The following is a 22,134-nucleotide window of genomic DNA, read 5'->3' as shown; positions in this document are numbered from 1 at the left end:
AGAATAAAATAGAATATGCACACCAAACCACATATTAAGTTTAATAAAAAGACAGTTGCATCTGCGCCAATTTACTGTAAATTGGGTGTGCTGATTCAAAACAGGTAAATCAAGGATACAGAATTCAATAAACAAATCACATATTAAGTTCAATGAAAACAAGACCAACTATCAACAGTTTTACTGAACAAATATGAATCGTTACACAGTGACACTCTTTCGAGACTTACTTGTTGCATTTTAAAAATTTGATCCATTTCTTGATTCTAAATCGTTTGCCCTCATATTTCAGTGAATTTACTATGTGATTTAGTGTTCAGATTCCATTTTATTCTTGATTTACTTGTTTTGAATCAACATGCTTGATAATTATTTACAATATGAGTTGGCACAGACACATTGTTTTTTCCTTTTTGTCTTCATTTACTCACTGCTCTTTTGACAGATGAGCTTCCATTATGTTAAATTAGACAAATTTTGTGAGCAAGGCGAGTTGGCAAAGTGATATAAACTGTTAATGAGTATCCTTCTAATGTAGAAAGTGAAGCCCTCCATGTTTTTGGCTCAGAATAAATAAATGTGAGTGTTTCCAGTAAGCTAAGATGCTTTCCTGTCAATAACATGAATATATGCATCTCGTTAGGCATGTAAATGATTGCTTCCTACATTATGGTGAACATGCTTTAATGCTTTAGTGCAACTTAAGACTTTTGATCAATGCAAAGCCAATACGTTCTGTAAGGCCATTGACCTGAACTGATCTGCACCTCATTACCAGTAACTAAATACTGTATGTGCATACATTACATGTGCAGTTCAAAATGCATTCTGCCTGGGCACCTCTCTTCATGATTTGTCACCATGGAAACCCAGGGAGCCTATTTGTTTACTGTTTTTATGTCTGTAGATGAAAAAAATGACAGCTTTGTTGCGACAACCACACACCATTATCCACATATCACAGACTACTCAGTACTTTGGGTTAGATCTCAGTTTTAAGAGTTGTATTTTAATTATTATACGGTTTGGCACATATACTGTAACTCACATATATGTTCATTGATTCATCTTAATTTCATTAGTGATAAAAGCGTTTAAGGATGTGTGCATCCGTGTTGACGTTGTTTAACATCTGATGACACACACGATCTATGCGTTATTTGGGCAAAGAGCACGCACGCGATGTCTCCGAGGGGGCAATCGACGTGCACTGCGAGCGTTTTCCAAAAAAAACAAAAAAAACAAACAAAAAAATAAGCTCCGCTCTCGTTTGTCTCTCTTTTCGAGGAAAGAGGGGCAGCCATCTGCTTCCCGCGATTCAGGACCCGTCGCTGCTGAGGCACGGAAGGGAATGAGCTCGTGGGGATCGTAGGTGGATCTGGCCGATGAGTTTGAAGGGGGGTTTCCCTTTCGCTATCGTCGGCTGTGCACGAGAGTGAGCCGCTGGAGGATGATGTTATTTCATTAACATTGTCTGATTCAGGGGCCATTGCTCTGCTGGGATCAGCCCAGAAAAAGCAGGAAATGTCTGAGGAGGGCAAAGAAGCTGAGGCTGAGCCTTCCCAATCCTCCTGCCCTGCGTATGATGAGCTTTTGGAAATTATGGATCACTTGCCGTGAAGCGGGTGAAGAAAGTGACGTCAAGGAGAGCTGACTGTCCAAGTGTGCACTGTGGCAGGAGAGGCTATCGTGAAGGCCGTGTGAGGCCAAACTCTTGAGGTGAGGACTGGGACTGGGGCAGCGCAGCTGGTTGTCCGGGTGGGGGCTGTGACAAGAGAGTTGAGTATCCAAGTGAGACGTGTGGCAGGTGAGAGGGTTGTCCAGGTGCACACTGTGGGGGCTGTCCAGGTGGGAGCTGTGCACGCTGCCGTCCATGCTGGTGGAGGTCATGTGGTAAGAATAGTCCCTGAGGCAGGGCCGAGGTCGGTTGAAGGAGCGAGTCTTAGACCTGTCCTTCAGGCAGCTTTGCAGGGGAAGGGTTGGTCTGGGCAGTTCATCAGGGAGGGACTGCGGGTGGGTCGTCAAAGAGGAGGGACTGTGAAGGGTGGCACAGCAGGTGCTCGTGTGGTTCTGGGTGGAGGGCAGAGTACCCAACTTGCAGTGCGGCAAAGGGGAGTGTAGGTGCGGGGAAAGCAAAGGTTTACCCAGGCAGGATGAGTCGATCTGGCAGTGGATTTGGTTCTGCCCATGGGATGGCATATGGCTGTGACTTTGAGCAGGGGGGGCAGCGTTCCCCGCCGCTTCTCCGTTGACCTCCACCTTTGGTTTGTTGGGGCAACAGGCCCACCACCGGTGCCACACATCATCACGTTTTGCACAGTGCTGAATCAGCAGAAAAAGCCCCAATGTGACTGAAAACGCTCCATATAGGCAGCTAAAGATCATGTCTAGAAAATGTCCCTGTGATACGGCCAGTGCTCCGAAAACCCAGGTGGCCAGGAAGAGGAACAGCGTAAAGGCAGTGGCCCTCAGCTGAGCTTTGAAAGAGTGTTCGTTGGCCAACATGGAGGCTGTGATGGCTGTGCAGCCTGTGTGATCACCATGCTCACCTGGCTCTCTGCTGACGGCGTGACAGTGCCCAATTTCAGCTACGGCTAGACGCTGTTGTTCTTCGGTCATGGCCTTGAGCTCATACTTGCGCTCCGGGTGCCGCTTTAGCTGCACGAATATCCACAGAAAGTAGATGCACATTACCAAGACCAAAAAGGCAGTGGGTCCATAAAAGCCCCCAAGACTGGGCTCCCAGGCCATCCAACAGCTGCAACACAGACAGATACAATGATTAAACTGACAGTGTTGTTACCACTCTAGATCTAATTACAGACCTCATGGTAATTTATAGCTTTAATTAAGATACATTTCCCGGAATCAGTGACATTTGTAATTTTTACTGGCTTACTAAAAACAAAGTACACATATTACAACTGACAGCTAACTGGACACTACCAGTAAATATGATAGCCTACTTACTAAGGGGCGTCATCTCTGCTACCGTAGTTATCCAAGCTAACAGCAGCCGTAACTCCCACTATAATTAGAGGTATCCCATCACTGACCAGATAAAACCTGACAAGATGAGGATGAAAAAAAGACAGAAAAACAGATTTTCTTTATGTCTTACAAGGAATTTCATATCTAATTAAATTATTTTGTCTAGAGATGTGAACTGTAAGAATTTAATTTATTTTCCCTAGCAACAAATACATTGCATACCAATTAAAAGAAAAAATATAAACTACTGTCAAAAGTTTGGGGTCGATTAAAAAAAAAAACGAATACTCTTATTCAGAAATAAAATCAAAAGTGACAGTAAAGACATTTAAAATGTTACAAAATATCTCTATTTCAAATAAATGTTGTTCTTTTGAACCAGGGGTGTCCAAACTCGGTCCTGGAGGGCCGGTGTCCCGCAGAGTTTTTCTCCAACCCTAATCAAACACACCTGAACCAGCTAATCAAGCTCTTACTAGGCATGCTAGAAACTTCCCGGCAGGTGTGTTGAGGCAAGTTGGAGCTAAACTCTGCAGGACACCGGCCCTCCAGGACCGAGTTTGGGCACCCCTATTTTGAACCTTCTATTCAAAGAATCCTGAAAAAAAGTATCATGATTTCCACAAAAATATTAAGCAGTACTGCCTAATTGTGCAGAACTGTGTTCAGTATTTATAACAATGAGTAATGTTTCTGAGCAATAAATTAGCATATTGGAATGATTTCTGAAGGATCATGAGACGCTGAAGACTAAAGTAATGGCTGCTGAAAATTGAGCTTTGCCATCACAGAAATAAATACAATTTTAATATATATAAAAATAGAAAACAGTTATTTTAAATTGTAATAATATTTCACAATGTTCCCATTTTACTGTATGTTTGATTAATAAATGCAGCTTTGGTGAGCATAAAAGACTTCAAAAAACATTGAAAAAAATCTTACTGACCCCGACCTTTGAATGGTAGTGTATATGTTTGTATCTATCAACTTAACTCTTTAAATTACTTTATTATTTTTTAATTAATCTAAAGTATTTATTGTTGCTTTGGTGAGCATAAAAGACTTCAAAAAACATTGAAAAAAATCTTACTGACCCCGACCTTTGAATGGTAGTGTATATGTTGTATCTATCAACTTAACTCTTTAAATTACTTTATTATTTTTTAATTAATCTAAAGTATTTATTGTCGCATTTATTGAGTATGTATTTTAAATCAATCTAAATACCTTAAATACTCTTATTTACATTCTAAATAAGAACCACTATTGAATCAGAATTCTCAACCTTAATAAAATTAAATTCATAGGCCTTCATGTTGTGTACCTGAAAATTGTGGCTTTAGGGCATGGTTGGGTGGGAAGGTCCCGGTCCTGAGGTATGGGCGGGGCCTTGGACACCTCCATACAAATATTCCTGGCAGTGAAGAGCAGCCATAGCATGCTAGAAAGGGAGGAGTAGTGCAAAATAATGCCAACCTGTCAATGAACAAGATGAAACATTAAACATTAAAAGCTCACTCATAGAGAGCAGACTGGCACAGAAAACTAAAGCAGCAGTGTGTATGTATGTGTGTGTGTAGCCGCCATGGTGTGTGAGGAAGGATGCACTGAGGGGGAGTTTGAGGTAATCCTCCTCAGGCAGTGAGGTCATGCTGTTGTCCTCTTTGCTCCAATGCACTTACTGCATCAAACCCACCCAACCATCCATTCATATATGAAATAAATGACATTTATATGGGGCACTGGATGTAAATTATGTGCTATGAATGTCTGTCATGCTTTTTCAAAAAACAGTGTGTAAATGTATAAAAAGTGAATGTGAAATTCACTTTTTTGTTTATATCTAGGAAAATGTAAATACTTTATAAATAAATGTTAGGACAAACTGTCACGTAAATACAGAACAATTTCAGAAACCAGACAAGTGTACTCAATACAAAATATACAACTCATACACAGTTGTCTTTTCCATCTTGAGACAGCAGTTAAGCACCAAAATACTTCATACAGGTCTCAAAATCAACTTAATCTACCATAACAGCAAAAATGCACTCTGTCAAAACACCTTGACCTTAAAAACACTAAAACCTAGTAGCAGTACAAGACTATTACAGATTCAAACTACTACCACTCAAAAGTGGTAGTAGTTTTTTTTAATTATTTTTTAAGATTTTTTAAAATGTTTTCACAGAAGTCTCTTATGCCTACCAAGGCTGCATTCATTTGATCAAATATACAATAAAACAGTAAAATCAAATTTTACTACAATTTAAATACCTGTTTTCTATTTTACTATATTTTAAAATGTAACAGCAAAGCTGAATTTTCAGCAGCCATTACTCCAGTCTTAAGATCCTTCAGAAATCATTCTAATTGATTCTACTGATTTGATGCTCTAGACACATTTCTCATAATTATCAATGTTGAAAACAGTTGTGATGCTTAATATTTTTGTGGCAACTGTGGTATTTCTTTCCTCAGAATTCTTTGAATAGAAGGTTCACAGCATTTATTTGAAACAAAAATATTTTGTGACCTTTACTGTCACTTTTTATCAAATGAATGCATTCTTGTTGAATAAACATTAATTTTAATTGAAAATAAAAATCCTACTGACCCCCAAATTTTAAATGGTAGTGTATCTTGTGTATCAGTTTTTTTGTTTTTTTTACAGAAATTATTAAATATATATGAAGTAAACCACAAATTCTCAAAACTAACAAAGTGTGCTATAGTTGTAAATGTTTCCTTTAACATTAATCATTATACATATTTTATGATATAATGTGAACATTTGATCTCCACAATACAACAAAATGTTCAGATTCAGATTTAATTTAGCTGCATCTGTCATGGTATGACTCTCTGCCTCCCTCCTTCTGATGCCCACCACTTGGGCATGGGCCCATGCCTGCTTGTTTGAGAGGGCACTGTACTGCACAACAAAATCAAGCATCTACATTTATCCATAAAATCCATATCGTTACACATACACAATTAGCACAGCTATGTAAACACTACATTTTGTATTGTGCAACTTAATTACAGTTTCCTTCAATAAAACTTTCTCGGTCAGCCATGTTTACATACAATTACAGTACTGATCATGATATTTTGGGGAAAAAATATTTTCCAGTATTGTGCACCAGTTCAGAATGTAGTTGAGAATTCCTTTTTAAACACCAATTCAATTTCTAAATATAATTTGAGCAATTTAATTTAAAGCAAACAGGAAACAGATTTGCAATTTAAACTTGAAGAAAGTAGAATTGAAACAAACTGAAGTTCGAAGAAATACTTATCCACCATTTTCCTACACCCGATGAAGAAAGGTTTGCTCTATGAATGCAATAATAAAGATTTTCAAAAACTGGGTATAATGATGTGACATTATTTCACTTACCCTTCAACCATCGATCATTAAAAGGAAATTTAAAAGTGTAAAAGCATTAACAAATTACTTTAAACATACCTTGAATAACCCCAAAGCCTGATCATTTCTGCAGCAATATCATGCACATGTTAAATATCACTGTAGTAATATACAGTGGATATAGAAAAGAATCACCCCCCACCCCCTTAAAATAATCACATTTTGTTGCTTTGCAGCCTGAAATGAAGACAGACACAGTTTTTGTTTTATCTATCTGTATTTACTCAGTGCAACTTATAACATCCAAGTGAAAGATATAGCACCAAAAGTCAGAATATTTTTTTTTTAACTATTTTTTTTATTTTATTTTAAAGGGGGGTGATTCTTTTCTATATCCACTGTATGTCTATATTATGTAACATACTTTGCCTTAATCAAAAATGTTAATTAGTAATAACAATGAGTGATAATATTTCAAAGTGATTTCCATCATTTTAATAGATAACAAATATTGTATTTATCTGCTTTAAAAAATATTCCAATAAACACAACTGATAGGGATTAGAAATGAAAAGGGGAGACAATTACATTTAAAAGCATCTGTGTGAATACAAACCTGGAAAGAGAAGTGAGGATTTTGGGAGAAAAACAAGAGATTCTAGAGGATTCCAGTTAATTATTCATTGGAAAACATAAAATAAATTGGGAGAGCAGACCACTAATATGCAGTATATGTTGTCTTTTTTCATATAGTTACAGCAGAATACAAAAGAAAAATGAAAATAATGAGGAAAATAATGCGGAAGTGCCCCCCATAATTTAAAACGCAGTAGTCTCGCTAGGGAAAGGGTGGATAAATTTAATTTTAACTACAAAAGCAAAGTTTTAAAAATGAACAAACAAACCAGATAGACTGATAGATAGATCATATATCATTTTTGTTGACGAATATGACAGTCATTTATATCATGCAGTATTTTACCTTCACCGCCCTGGTGTATATATACTGTGTATAGGCGCATCTGTAATTTATGCTCATTATGCTTCCAGTCATAAATCTGATGCTTTTAATTCTAAAGCTTTACTGACAGTGAATCAACTGCTGTCATTAACTAAAATATATGTTTAATAAGCGTGCAGCTATAAACATAATCAAATTAATACAACTCACTGGTCCAGGCTGGAAATGGTCTGTGATGAAGGAATAAGTGCTACGCTTTGAAAGGCTATGGCAATCCTAGAACCCCAGTGCATTAACCTCTCAACACTGGGCAGTCATGCCAAACAAAGCCCTCTGTGCCTTAGTAAATGGCTACCATGCCAATTCGGGAGTCAAAGAGGCCATATGCTAGTGACTCTGAGCTGAGACAGGGCATGAATAATCTGGATCACTCAGACCAAAGAAACAGGGTGGAGAACTGGGAGACGTACCACTTGACAGATCACAGGGTACTTGATCTGGTTGATGCCTCCTGCAAACACCCCAAACGTCATGGCAGTGTGGAAGAGGAAGTTGAGGAGCATGTGCCATCCTTTCCTGCTGATTCGGATTATGCTGCAGAGACACACACACACACACACACACTCATATCAGATGAAGAGAGAGTTGCACCATGAGTGATACATCAACAGCTTACTACTAAAGGGAACAAGTAACTGCGTTTGAAGCACAATGATATGACTAAAGAATCTTTTTGACCCCGTCTGCAAAGTGTCTCAAAGTAGAGCAGCTCACTAAATTTGGCACTGTCCCTCTAAGGTTAGAAGTGGCCCCTTCTCCATAGAGCAAGCATTACTCACGGGAAATATCTGTGACAGTCAGGGGTGATGATACTATAAATATTAGCGGTCTGACTCAGGATCACAGCACTATTGTGGCAGTCTGTCCCAAAAACATTCCCTACTGTGACCTTCCAGTATTAGTACTGGTGCTACAAATGGCATGATTTGAATGGGGGAAAGCTTTAAACTATTTTTGACTGAAGCAAACGGTTTAACAATGCAAAAAGGCGGCATGGAAAATACAACACTTCACTAGTAAATTTCATTGCTGAAATTCAGCTGCAGAAATACACTGGACCAAAACAAACATATTATATTATGCAAATATCTATAAGGCCTATAGATATTTATCGACTGATGTCTATTTAACTATGAATTCATTTCAGCTCAAAATTAGGCTTGTTAATTTATCCATTTATACCAAAGCAATCATTTTCATACTGTGTCCTGCATGAAGCTTTTGATTTTATACACACATTCCACACACAAAAAACTATTGTCTAGTAACCAAAGCCTTTTTAAGGACAGTCTGATAAGCAGCATCCCAAAAATCCTACCTTTATTATATTTCTTGTTTTTCACATTCAAATACATAAAAATAATATTTATCCATCTGTCATACTACACTAATGTTGGGGTCAGTAAGATTTAAAAATAAATAAATCTATTTTAAATTAATGCTGTTCTTCTAAATTCATTAAAGAATCATTAAATAAAAAGTGTCACAGTTTCCACAAAAATATTAAGCTGCACGACTGCTTTTATCATTTATAATAATAATAAATATTTCTTGAGCACTGATTAGCATATTACACATTCCACACACAAAAAACTAATGTCTAGTAACCAAAGCCTTTTTAAGGACAGTCTGATAAGCAGCATCCCAAAAATCCTACCTTTATTATATTTCTTGTTTTTCACATTCAAATACATAAAAATTATATTTATCCATCTGTCATACTACACTAATGTTGGGGTCAGTAAGATTTAAAAATAAATAAACAATCTATTTTAAATTAATGCTGTTCTTCTAAATTCATTAAAGAATCATTAAATAAAAAGTGTCACAGTTTCCACAAAAATATTAAGCTGCACGACTGCTTTTGTCATTTATAATAATAATAAATATTTCTTGAGCACTGATTAGCATATTAGAAGAATTTCTGAATGATAATGTGACACTAAAGACTGGAGTAATGACTGCTGAATTCAGCTGCAAATTCAGCTTTGCCATCAATAAAATAAATATTTAAAATGTATTCAAACAGACAGCAGTTATTTTAAATTGTAATACTATTTCACAATATTACTGTTTTTACTATATTTTTGATCAAATAAATGCAGCCTTGTTGAGCATAAACAACCTTAAAAAAAAAAAAATAAAAATAAAAACATCTTGCCAACCCCAACCTTTTGAACAGTAGTCTATATGATATAACACTGGCCAGAATTTCAATATCAGTGCATCCCTAACTCTAATAAACGAATCATTAACCACATAGCTTATTTTTCAGATCCAGAGCTCCAGACTGCGCCTAAAACGGCTGCATTTGCGACCAAAAATATTAATTTGTGAGTGAAGTTTTTGCTGAGATCGCCACTGGCGACTATATAAATTTACATGTTATGACTTAAAAATGTGCATGTAATGCCTTTTTTCCTGATTGTTTTGCAATCACATCATTTGTTATGTTGACGTAATAAACGTCAACGATGCGCATCATAGTTTTAGTGGAAAAACAGTCCTCATCTCTGCCATCACGAGCGCTGATGGCACACCTGCTAAAAGCAGGCTCCAGTTGAAAGTGCAGAAAAACTGTGTCTATTTCGTGCACAACTTGAACAAACTACGACAGGTAAAGCTGTCAGCTGTGTGAATATTAGCAATATCGTTAACAATTCTTGTTTATAATCGATACTGATATGATGGCTTCTTCTTTAGTCTATATGCTGTGTTCTGTAAATGCTTGAACTTCATATTATTTGTAGCGCATTTGTCGTCCAATAATAGCAATAAACAAAACCTATGATATGAACCTATCATATCTTTCTCTTTACTACTGTAGTACGAAATAAACATGAATGAAAATCAAAAGGTATATTATAAGATAGAGTACAGCTTACTGAAATGTCTCATGTAATCACTCACTCAGTGTTTCAAACTGCGGAAAACGTGTAAAGCTTGTAAACAATGCCACATAACAAAACATTTTCCTCAGAATAACCATTCGGTGTCCATAAGCTCATCAGTCAGCTAGAAAAAAATAACTATAAAGAGGAGCATTTTGCTAAATTTATGCGCTATATTGCTTATTCATATTTTGAATAAACCTGTTTGTCTACATGATACGAAAGAATGCAAGGAGCTAAAGATAAAATTCAACACCTCCTATAAAATTGCATATTACTAATGAAGAAAAACAGACTGGATGTGTGCAAGACACATGACAACATTTATAGGATGCATTGAGGAGGAGCCCAAACTACACTCAATGACCAAGTGATGCTGACATAGTTATGGTCCATGATATTGGCACAACTTCTGTGTAATAAACAATTCTTTGTGACTCTATATATAGTTCTCAAGTTGGAAAAGATGTTTAGTTCCCACTTTAAGTGAACCTTAGTTCCCAGGACATTTACAAGATGGATTAAAATGCTGCTAAAGACAAGAAAAGATGAGACATAAACACTTAACAGTATGATTGAAATGTTAAAGTGTTAAAAAAAATAAAAAAATAAAACGTGTTTATTCTGTGGCACTTAAAAAATTAATTGGCGCCTAATTTTGTTTCTTATAAGAGCTCACCTCCTATAAAATTGCATATTACTAATGAAGAAAAACAGACTGGATGTGTGCAAGACACATGACAACATTTATAGGATGCATTGAGGAGGAGCCCAAACTACACTCAATGACCAAGTGATGCTGACATAGTTATGGTCCATGATATTGGCACAACTTCTGTGTAATAAACAATTCTTTGTGACTCTATATATAGTTCTCAAGTTGGAAAAGATGTTTAGTTCCCACTTTAAGTGAACCTTAGTTCCCAGGACATTTACAAGATGGATTAAAATGCTGCTAAAGACAAGAAAAGATGAGACATAAACACTTAACAGTATGACTGAAATGTTAAAGTGTTAAAAAAAATAAAAAAAATAAAACATGTTTATTCTGTGGCACTTAAATTAATTGGCGCCTAATTTTGTTTCTTATAAGAGCTAATGGCTCCTTAATTGATTTTTTTTTGTCTGGAGCCCTGAGATCTACACTTTATTATGCCACTGGGCTGGCTTAATTACACAAAACACGTACCTGTGGTGTACAATGTATGTCATGATAGAAATCAGCTGGCAGAGCAGCATCACTGCAGTGCAGGCGTACACCACTGGGTGCAAATAATCCCCTGGATATGGAGGAAAGGACAGCACCCTCTTTAAATCCTGTCAATAAAATCAGAATTAAAAAATGAGAAATAAAAGAACATGTCAAATGATAAAAATACACCAGTCTTTATATTGTACATATGCATTTCCCTAATAGTATCAGTCTGCTAATTTGCTTCTGTATGTATTTATTAATTAATACTGCTAACGTATGTCTCTGGTTCTAACATTTGCAGACTTTTATTTAAACAAAATCACTTTGTTCATGTAGTGATTGAAGCAATCAGTCTCTTAGTGGTACGGCAGTACAGATGCACAACATGAATAAAGATGTTGGATTTAAGAAACTGATCATTAAAACAGTTTTATCTATCTAAATAAAAGAAAAGGGGGTGAGTTGGAGGAGGTGACAGGAAGAAAGAAAAACAATACAAGACAGGAGCACTGTCCCTGTGAGCCAAAGACTACGCCCCCATTGCATCAATCTCTTTCAGTATGTCTATTTTATCGTCCAGCCCGAAGAGCCCTTTGTTGTGTGCCTGAAGGGCTCCTTCCCCTCTGGAAAGCAGCACCACAGATGTACATGCATGCCTTTACACTCCAACAGACTGAACACGCTCTGCGCTAGGGGTGGGCGAAATGACAAAAATATCACATCACGATTTTTTTCAGGAAAATCACGATTCTCGATTTTATCACAATTCTTCATCATTTTGGTTTTACTATTTTGCAAGTTTTCTGAGCAGCACAGCCAAACTAATTTCTCTATTTTAAAAACAAAGCCTTACAAGGTAACAAAATATAAAATAATAAAATAGCAGACATTTAGGCCAAAGTGGGCGAACATAAAAATCTTTGTTATTATTTTATCTTTGTTATTATAAAATAAGAACATATACTGTACAACATATACAGTATACAAATAAAACAAACAGTGCTTTATTTTTCAGGTACAGTAGGTGTAGTTAGCAGTAGCATTCAAGAAACTAAATGAACAAATAGGCCTATAAAAATAAAACACTATATACACTTCACTGTACAAATTATACATTGATTCTTATTAAACACATCTAATATACAAGCAATTTAGATATAACCAACTGTGTTTATATGTAAACCTTGTTTGGTTTTGACAGTATTAGCGCAATCAGACGTGAAAGATAACTTAGTCCAGTAATCAGGCACTGTATTGACAGGCTTCCTAGTGTGCACGCCCCCCAGGTGTATGTGCTCAGAAAAAGCGCATGTCAGAACAGCATGCAAATTAAATGCTTAACCGGCAAGGCTTTAAAGCACATGCAAATAATGTACTTTTGTGATTGAGAATAAGTGCAGTGTCCTATGAGTATGAAGCAATCAGTCTCTTAGTGGTACGGCAGTACAGATGCACAACATGAATAAAGATGTTGGATTTAAGAAACTGATCATTAAAACAGTTTTATCTATCTAAATAAAAGAAAAGGGGGTGAGTTGGAGGAGGTGACAGGAAGAAAGAAAAACAATACAAGACAGGAGCACTGTCCCTGTGAGCCAAAGACTACGCCCCCATTGCATCAATCTCTTTCAGTATGTCTATTCTATCGTCCAGCCCGAAGAGCCCTTTGTTGTGTGCCTGAAGGGCTCCTTCCCCTCTGGAAAGCAGCACCACAGATGTACATGCATGCCTTTACACTCCAACAGACTGAACACGCTCTGCGCTAGGGGTGGGCGAAATGACAAAAATATCACATCACGATTTTTTTCAGGAAAATCACGATTCTCGATTTTATCACAATTCTTCATCATTTTGGTTTTACTATTTTGCAAGTTTTCTGAGCAGCACAGCCAAACTAATTTCTCTATTTTAAAAACAAAGCCTTACAAGGTAACAAAATATAAAATAATAAAATAGCAGACATTTAGGCCAAAGTGGGCGAACATAAAAATCTTTGTTATTATTTTATCTTTGTTATTATAAAATAAGAACATATACTGTACAACATATACAGTATACAAATAAAACAAACAGTGCTTTATTTTTCAGGTACAGTAGGTGTAGTTAGCAGTAGCATTCAAGAAACTAAATGAACAAATAGGCCTATAAAAATAAAACACTATATACACTTCACTGTACAAATTATACATTGATTCTTATTAAACACATCTAATATACAAGCATGCATCCGTTTTTCTCTCAACTGTTTACTTTCAATTTAGACATAACCAACTGTGTTTATATGTAAACCTTGTATGGTTTTGACAGTATTAGCGCAATCAGACGTGAAAGATAACTTAGTCCAGTAATCAGGCACTGTATTGACAGGCTTCCTAGTGTGCACGCCCCCCAGGTGTATGTGCTCAGAAAAAGCGCATGTCAGAACAGCATGCGAATGAAATGCTTAACCAGCAAGGCTTTAAAGCACATGCAAATAATGTACTTTTGTGATTGAGAATAAGTGCAGTGTCCTATGAGTATAACTCTACCGCTGACTTAACATTTGATGTGAATGCATGTCACGTTATACAGTATATTGAGACAGAGGCGCCAGAACTGCAACCGATAAAATGTGCGCTGTAGCACGATACTACAATGTTTCTTCAAAAGCAAATCATGGAGACATTTTAATCGTCCACGATTAAAAATCATGATATAGCACACCCCTGCTCTATGCTCCACATTACAACAGCCAATTTCCCTTAGTCTCCATCTTTGTGACAAATATGCAGACCTCATTCAACACTTCCTTCAATCTCGAAGAGCACAGCGAGTTATATTTAGGTCAGCACAATGCTATTATGCACAAGATTGGCCATTTGAAAACTATAAAAGACGGTTACATATAAATTGGACACATGATCATTCAACAAAAAGCAAATGTAACCCTAAAATCCTGGTTATATTGTATGATTTAGCATTATGTCCTGTCTCCCAGAGTACATGTCTGCTTCAGTCCAAGGTGAGATCAGCACAATTGCTACCCATTAATCAGCTTCCCATAAAGCATCACTCAGCGTCACATTATTGATCCTTTGACCTCAGTTCTTCAGCAAAGATACCGTACCTTTAATGCCCTAAGACATCGAACCACTGTTGCATTGAAAGTTAATGCTGATTAATATCAACTCCTTTAGTGCCCCAAAGCAGAGGAAGTAATTTCAAACAGTGTGCCCATAAAATGGTTATCAAGGCTTTGGGGCATGCTATAGTCAGTTTGTACTAAATATAGATCTCATCAGTGTCACCTCACTACAGGAAAAAAAAAAAAGAAGAAAGAAGAAAAGAAACAGAATTTCACTGTATGGTGTAGGCCTGTCACATTTATGTTCTGTTCTGTTCCATTTTCGTTGTATTTTTTCTCTGTATTTCTGTTCCCCTGCATTAGTTCCCTAGTTTTTTCCCTTAGTTGTTAATCGGCTCCACACCTGTTCTGTTTTCATCTTGATTACGTTCCCCGTGTATTTAAGCCCTGTGTTTTCCTCAGTTCCTTGTCTGCTATTGTTTTGTGCCTATGTGGTTGTTTTGTTCTCCCTTTGGATTTATTAAAATTACTTTCTTGGACTCCACTCCTTTGTTGTGCACTTTATACTGGACAGCCCATGACAACGCCTAAGTAAAAGCGTTTATGTTGTCACTCTTTTATAGTTTTAATTGATATCAGCAGAGCTGCCAACGCTCTTGTAGGTAACATTGGATTCACTTGTGAGAAATCTCAAAATATCAGGCCTAAATACAATCTTTCATTAGGGATGGGTAAAAATAAACTCCATCGGATGTCTGTGGCGATTACACATGCACTCCATTGCTCATCCACCCATCTATGACAGTTTGATGAGATCTTTCACTGACAATGTCTTTTTTCCAGACAAAAGTTGCTTCCAAAATATATACATTACCATTCAAAAGTTTGGGGTCAGTAAGATTTTTTTTTAAGTTCCTTATGCTTACCAAGGTTGCATAATTTGATCAAAATACAGTAAAAAAAAAAACAGTGTATATCTATGTACCAATATAAGAATTTAATTGAATAACATGACTGGAGCTGCTAAACTCACTTCTCATTTCCAGCTTGGTCTTAGCCATATTTATCAATCAATCTATCTATCTGCCTAACACCTACCTAATCATACTCGGGACATAAGCATTGGACCATCCATATATTTACATATTAATTTAAATGAATCACATGACAGGACCTGCTAAACTCAGGTCTTAGCCGATCAGCAAGCAAGCAGAAAACAGGTCAGTGATTAAAAGTGAACTCTGAAGAGATGCCATTTCAAGTCTCCGCCAACGATCATGCAGAGAAGAAGAGGATCATCGCTTGCTCTGTAGGACCTGCTATCATTCTGTGCACTGACCCTCTTTCTTCAAGTAGTAGCATTCCAGACCAGTTAAGACCACATTTTGGTGGCAGAAGTGTAAATGCAATCACAATATCACAGACTTGCAAAAAGAATTTGCCTAAATATACTAGGCAAATGCTATAACTGATGTAGCATTTGGACCAATCAGACACACAATTGCTCATTAGATTTAACAAATCAATTATTCATTAGATTAACAAATATTCACAGACCCCTCACCCAATAAACATACTGGGTACCAGGATGTCTGCGAATGACCCCAGGCCCCTGGTTACCATGGCAACCAGGACACCTCAGCCAGACCCGATACATTTTACGACCTAAAAGTATGTAGAGAGAATCTTCCTCTCTACTCAATTCTCTCTAAAACAGACACATACTGCTATAGGAAATGACTTCTTTCATTAATTCATAGACAAATTTTTCTATGACTTTCCTATCATGCATATCCCCAAGTCTTTGTGTATGTTTACTACCTCCTTATATATGGTCTTGTGTATTGTATACTGTTTTAATGTTTATGTTTATGACAGATCACTAATTAATGTAAACTCACATATACCATTTTTGGCCTCTATGAATTCGTCTTCGCATGATCTAATTGAGAGTGTATATAATATGTGGATACCAACATATTAGTGTTCTAAGAATCTTTAATAGTTTGCATATCAACATCTAATCCAGTTCCATATGCAAATTACCATGCTATCAGACAAAGGGTCATAAAACCCTCCAGTAGTTCCAACCTCCCGCTTGGAAATTCAGCCTTTCTCATTTGACAAGCCCATCCTGAGAGGTGGAACTCTTCTCAGACTTTAAAGGGCTCATGCACAGTTCTGCCCTGGGTCTTCTGCTGAAACTTCTGATTGCTGCCCGAGTGGAGAGCCTGAGCCGGTGCGGGCGTGCCCAGTGGGCTCATCTTTGGAATTCATCACTCTTCAAACCCGGAAGAATGTGATCGCAAGTCCAAAACCTTGAAACCATCAAGACTTTCATCCAAGACTGCATCCGGACGCTCGTCAAAGACCAAGGCAATGCAAGTATCGTACATTTAACTAAACGAAACATAGGTTTAGTATAAGCTATAGATCCTGTTATAAACGGCACTGATGGTTTTATTTAGGTGGTTAACTGACTCTAGGGATGGGCGATATGGGCTTAAAAATATATCACGGTATTTCTGGTATTTATTGCAATAACGATATCAATGACGATAATTCAGGGAATCCTGTTTCTTTTGAGAAAAGTATTATCTTTCCTATTTTTACCCCAAGTCTCATTTGCCCTTTCCCCATGTATGAGTGATTGTATGTTTGTTTGTTTAGATTAGTTATGTGTGTTAGCGTTTAGTTAATAAAACTTTTGTGCACAAATTACATGAGTTTCTGATCCTGCTTGTGAATAATGTACCTTTACGATTTTGATCCTTGCTACATTCTCTAATCTAATGCACTATTAGGCTACTGTAAAAAGGTTGTTTTCTGTGGCCACGAAAATAACCTTTCTTAGAGTTGATATGAAATTACACTAAATGTTAGATGGACGAACAGATTAGTTGATGGCAATTTAATTCTGCTACAGTTACTATTGGCAGCTCATATAAATAATTGTAATTAATCATAATTAATTGTAATTATTTATATACATTTTCCTTTTGAGCTAATTTGCTACACTGATAAAACATGACATCTAAAATCAGTTTTAAAACGTGTGCCATTGAGAGATTAATTGTAGGGAGTTTTGACATGGTGATCATATGAAAACTGACAGATCCAATTCTGAAGCAAATGGAGGCAGTGAAACAATAGGAAAGAACTGGCTGCTGTCACTAAGATACCATACTTTCTTACTCAGACAGGCTGTGCTTGGATTCAATAAGATTAGCGAAATAGCATCAGACTATGGCCCTTAAATTGTTTAGGGTGCATCGTACGCTCAGGGGTCAATGTGATTGACACTTTTCACAGTCATATGAGAAAACTGACATTTAATGAGGCATTGAAATTGATTGAGCTATACAGCACCTTTACAGCATTCTACAAAGCTAAAACAGTTCAATCTCATAAAACTTGTTCATATGATATTAAAATGATGCTATAAAAATTGGCGTGACTCCTCCGTATTTAGGTCTTTGATGCATCTTGAGCATTAAGAGTGTTCTTGGCTTCTCCTTCTGTGTGCCTCAGTGAGCATGCCTATCTTGGAGACAAAACTTGGTCAATCAGTCTGCTCCAGTGCACAGACTCAACTCTCCAACAGAATATGACTGCTTTGTTTGTTGCAGGCGTTTACAGATATATTCATAAACATATACCAACTATGCACACTCACATTTACACATGTGTAGACAAATGTTGCAAACATACATAGTGCAATGTATAAAAGTCACGTGCATGTGCATCCAGAAGGCCTACAGGCTTGCACATACGCTCTCTTTTTTTCCTTCTCTCTCTCTTATACTCTCACACACAGCACAAAACAAAAAGCAGTAAAACACTCATTATATAACAACCATCTTTGTATTCTTTCTACAATTACTGTTTAAAGGGGTCAAATGATGCGATTTAAATTTTTCCTTTCTCTTTGGAGTGTTACAAGCTCTTGGTGCATAAAGAAGATCTGTAAAGTTGCAAAGACTGAAGTCTCAAATCCAAAGAGATATTCTTTATAAAAGTTAAGAGTCAACCACGCATAAAAATACAGTATAAGTCATTATAATCCGTTATTATGTCCCCACTGGATGCAACAAATGCCTCGTTTATAATGGGTTTTAATGTTTTTGTCTCGTCGCTCCGGCCGGACACGCCATCACAGTATGGTAGGGGTGTAACATTTCCATCACACGCTTAAGGTATTGGGCCAATCACAATGCACTGGATAGCTGGCCAATCACAGCACACCTCGCTTTTCAGACCGATGAGCTTTGTAAAAATCGACGCGTTTCAGAAAGGCGGGGCATAGAGGAGAAACAATAATGTACAGTATGTGGAAAATAATGTGTTTTTTAACCTTAAACCTCATAAACACATTTCATTACACTAAATACACAAAATAATGTTCTTTTTAGCAACATCATATGTCCCCTTTAATATTCAAAATTTTGCTTCCGTATAAACAACTAAAATGAATTACCATATGATCTATAATTAAACTGACTTCAGTATGCAATTCAATTTTCATATGCAATGTTGGTGGTAGGGAGCTATGATCTTCACTGTAATCCTTGTGGAAAGTGTGCACTTGTGTGCGGTTTAAAAGAGCTGCTCTGCACATCTCTTGCACTTTCATGTCCTCTGTAATCTGAAAAAGCTCTTTTGCAAGGTCTAATGGATAATGTGGGGCTCAGGAGCACATACTTTGTATTTTTGCACGACTCTCTGGAAAACTCGATTCTGATTGGTCATTCACAGCATTCAGATATTTTTGTACACAGGCAATGATGTACAACTGACCACTCATCCAAGCTATCTATGTTTCAAAAAATTTAACTTGTGTTCTGTCTCTCCATGGTCTCTACAAGAAGGCTAATGAAATAATCAATATTTAATGTCCATTTATTTATTTATTTATATCTATTAATATTTAAATATCTTCAGGGTGATCCTAATCACTTAATTTCAAAAACTGTAGAAGCTGTCTAAGGTACTACATAGACACAAAGAAGACCTTGAATAAATAGAAGAAACAACTTGTTGCTGACTACATTTCTGAGACTATGTCTAGTCCCCCATACCATTATCTGTGCAAAAAGCTGATCGCTAAGTTACACCCCCAACAGATGACAGGTGCGTCACAGTATGCGTCATGAGCCGTCACGAGAGAGGAGTTTTTTGAGCGTATGTTATTCCATAACGGATACAAACAATAACTGTCCCCGAAGAAATTAGATGTAAACAAAGGAATTACCATCCATATTACAACGTTATTGTTTCGTTGGACTAAAAGTGCTCCATGGGATGTTGTTCATTGGACCCTTACCTTTCAAACTAAACCGGGATTTACAGCTGTGGATGCGTTTATGACTCGTTATTACGATGAATCTGGTACGTACTGCGTTTTGATTATGCATGTTTTGATGTGTACTGCTTACACAAATTTAGCAAATACATTCTTTATAACCTTTCCATTGAAAAGCAGCTATCTATTTTCGATGCTTGAGGCTTAGACCTTTAGAATGATATAATTTGTCAAGATTAATTATGTCCCTTTTCATGTAATCTATTCGTAAACATTGACACGTGCAAACAAAGAGCGTTCAGTGCGTCGGCGTCCAGGCACGGGTTAACAGGTTAACAGCATTCTGATATCTATATGTACCTTTAAATGGTAGAGGTGGAAAATGTCCCTACCAACTAAATCGGAAGTGTCCCGACCAATATTTGGTCCCAAACTACTGAGGGTTTCACATACTTTTTTGAGGTCTCATTGGTGTCATTGTAGACTTTTTAACTCTCCTAAAGTCACCTCTGTTCATGAGCTGGTTAAGTGGAATATATATTGCCTTAAGTACCAGAAGCTGTGAGTTCAAATCTGGCTTAAATTTACAAGTCAAAGGCCCCTATTATGCTTATTTAGGTTCCTAATTTTGTTTAGGAGGTCTACTAGAATTGGTTTATATGGTTTATATAATTTAATGTTCAAAAAACATTTTTTTTTTACATTGCTGCAGTACCTGTTTTCACCCTCTTTCTGAACATTCTATTTTAGTTTTGTTTTCTTTAAAGCCCACCTTCCGAAAAGCCCAATACATGGTGACATAGCTACATTACAGAAATAATGTGAGGACTACAAATGAGGCGTTTAAGACGTGTTTCCTGTTGAAACAATTAACTCCCTTTTAACTCTGTAGATTGTTTGCATGCACAAACAGCTATATTACATAGTACAGGTAAAGTAACAAAGCATAATAGGTCATCTTTAAGATAAATAAATAAATAGAAAATAAATAAATAACATCCGTTGGCCAGCACACTGTGTGCCAAGCATGACCACCCTCAGGTTTGCCACTGACCAGAGAGAAGAATGATACTTAATTTAATGAACATAAAAGTATTTAACTATAGGTAAGCGGATGATTCAAAATAAAATAAACTCAGAATGCATTTACAGAATCGGTCAGCTGTCATATATAATATTGTGGGGCTGAGAAAAGTATACAAAATGTGTCTTGTGATAAGATGGAATAAATGTTATTTTCTCTATATCACCAGATGTATGTCCACGCAATGACATTTCTCAACATCACCATCCTGATCAGGGTCCTGTCATTCACTGTTTTAATAGCTGGTTTGTTTACAAAGATTATAATCTTGCCTTAATCATTTCCCCTGCCTCCTTGCAATATGTCCTTGTTTTCAAGGCAAGCCTATGCCCTTGCTAAGATCTATGTTCTTAAATTATTAGATCAAGGCAATTTCTGACATTGTCATTGAATGTAGGCCTAGTTGATTCGGGTCTCTGTCCTTGGTGCTTAAAACAGATAAAGCGCTAAAGGCACTCTCCATGGTGCTGCAGTGATCTTATGTGCTTTCTGTATGATGAAAAAGAAAAAAACACCATTTGCCTGGTTGGCTAATACCAGTGACCTGATTGGCTGGATATCTGAAAAGAGGAAGCGGCGACAGCCGACGTCATATAGCCAATGTAGACGTCATAACGCACAATTAAAATCTCCATCCACTTCATACAGCCGCGAGTATACCTTGTGTTGTCATAGATAAAAACAGTGTAATCGGAAAACAAAGTAAAATCGCCTTTGCCTCAGGGATAACCAAGGCCACGGACACGCCACAGCCCTTTGTGATGATTAGCTAACAATTGATATTCATTGCACGCGCTCTCCAGCTTCCAGAGCCACCAGTGCGGTTACCCTCCGATTAAATCCCTTCTACACAATCTCTACCGTTTTCAGAGATTCAAAGACATTGCATCGACTATACGTAATTGCATAAAGTTAATTTAACAGTGCAGCGATACTGAGCAAGCGTCTGGCACTGCTACAAATGGATCCTCTTTCTCTGCATCTGAGAAAATGCAACGATAATCTATGGTGCGATGACATTGTGAGGCATCGCTTTAATTTCGTATATCACATCGTAGATCAATGCTAATGCCCACCGCAAACGCCCATTTGTTTGGGAGAAACTCTCAATTCACTGGCATTAGTACTAAAATGAAACAGTTGATTTATATCATCACCGAAAGTTTTTTGTGTATTGACAACACAGGAAGAGAGACCAAAGTTTTATCTT

The 22,134-nt window shown here is 37.0% G+C and overlaps 1 protein-coding gene across 1 annotated transcript in view; it reads right to left on the bottom strand.

Moving 5' to 3' along the window:
• The window catches only part of LOC107722442 (adhesion G protein-coupled receptor A1-like), a 31,606-nt gene that overhangs the window by 8,970 nt on the left and 502 nt on the right, over nucleotides 1-22,134 (bottom strand). Inside the window, exons 2-6 of the mRNA XM_016530801.1 lie at nucleotides 11,469-11,596; nucleotides 7,799-7,922; nucleotides 4,319-4,470; nucleotides 2,971-3,066; nucleotides 1,612-2,758 (exon numbers count right to left, since the gene is read on the bottom strand). Of these exons, the coding sequence (XP_016386287.1) occupies nucleotides 1,612-2,758; nucleotides 2,971-3,066; nucleotides 4,319-4,470; nucleotides 7,799-7,922; nucleotides 11,469-11,596 (1,647 nt within the window). The remainder of the gene's footprint in view (nucleotides 1-1,611; nucleotides 2,759-2,970; nucleotides 3,067-4,318; nucleotides 4,471-7,798; nucleotides 7,923-11,468; nucleotides 11,597-22,134) is intronic.

This window comes from Sinocyclocheilus rhinocerous, unplaced genomic scaffold (genome assembly GCF_001515625.1).
Source record: "Sinocyclocheilus rhinocerous isolate Xijiao unplaced genomic scaffold, SAMN03320098_v1.1 scaffold1175, whole genome shotgun sequence".
In the NCBI taxonomy this organism is placed as follows: domain Eukaryota; kingdom Metazoa; phylum Chordata; class Actinopteri; order Cypriniformes; family Cyprinidae; genus Sinocyclocheilus; species Sinocyclocheilus rhinocerous.
The sequence above is the reverse complement of the archived record's forward strand: the minus strand, read 5'-3'. Positions and strand labels throughout refer to the sequence as shown.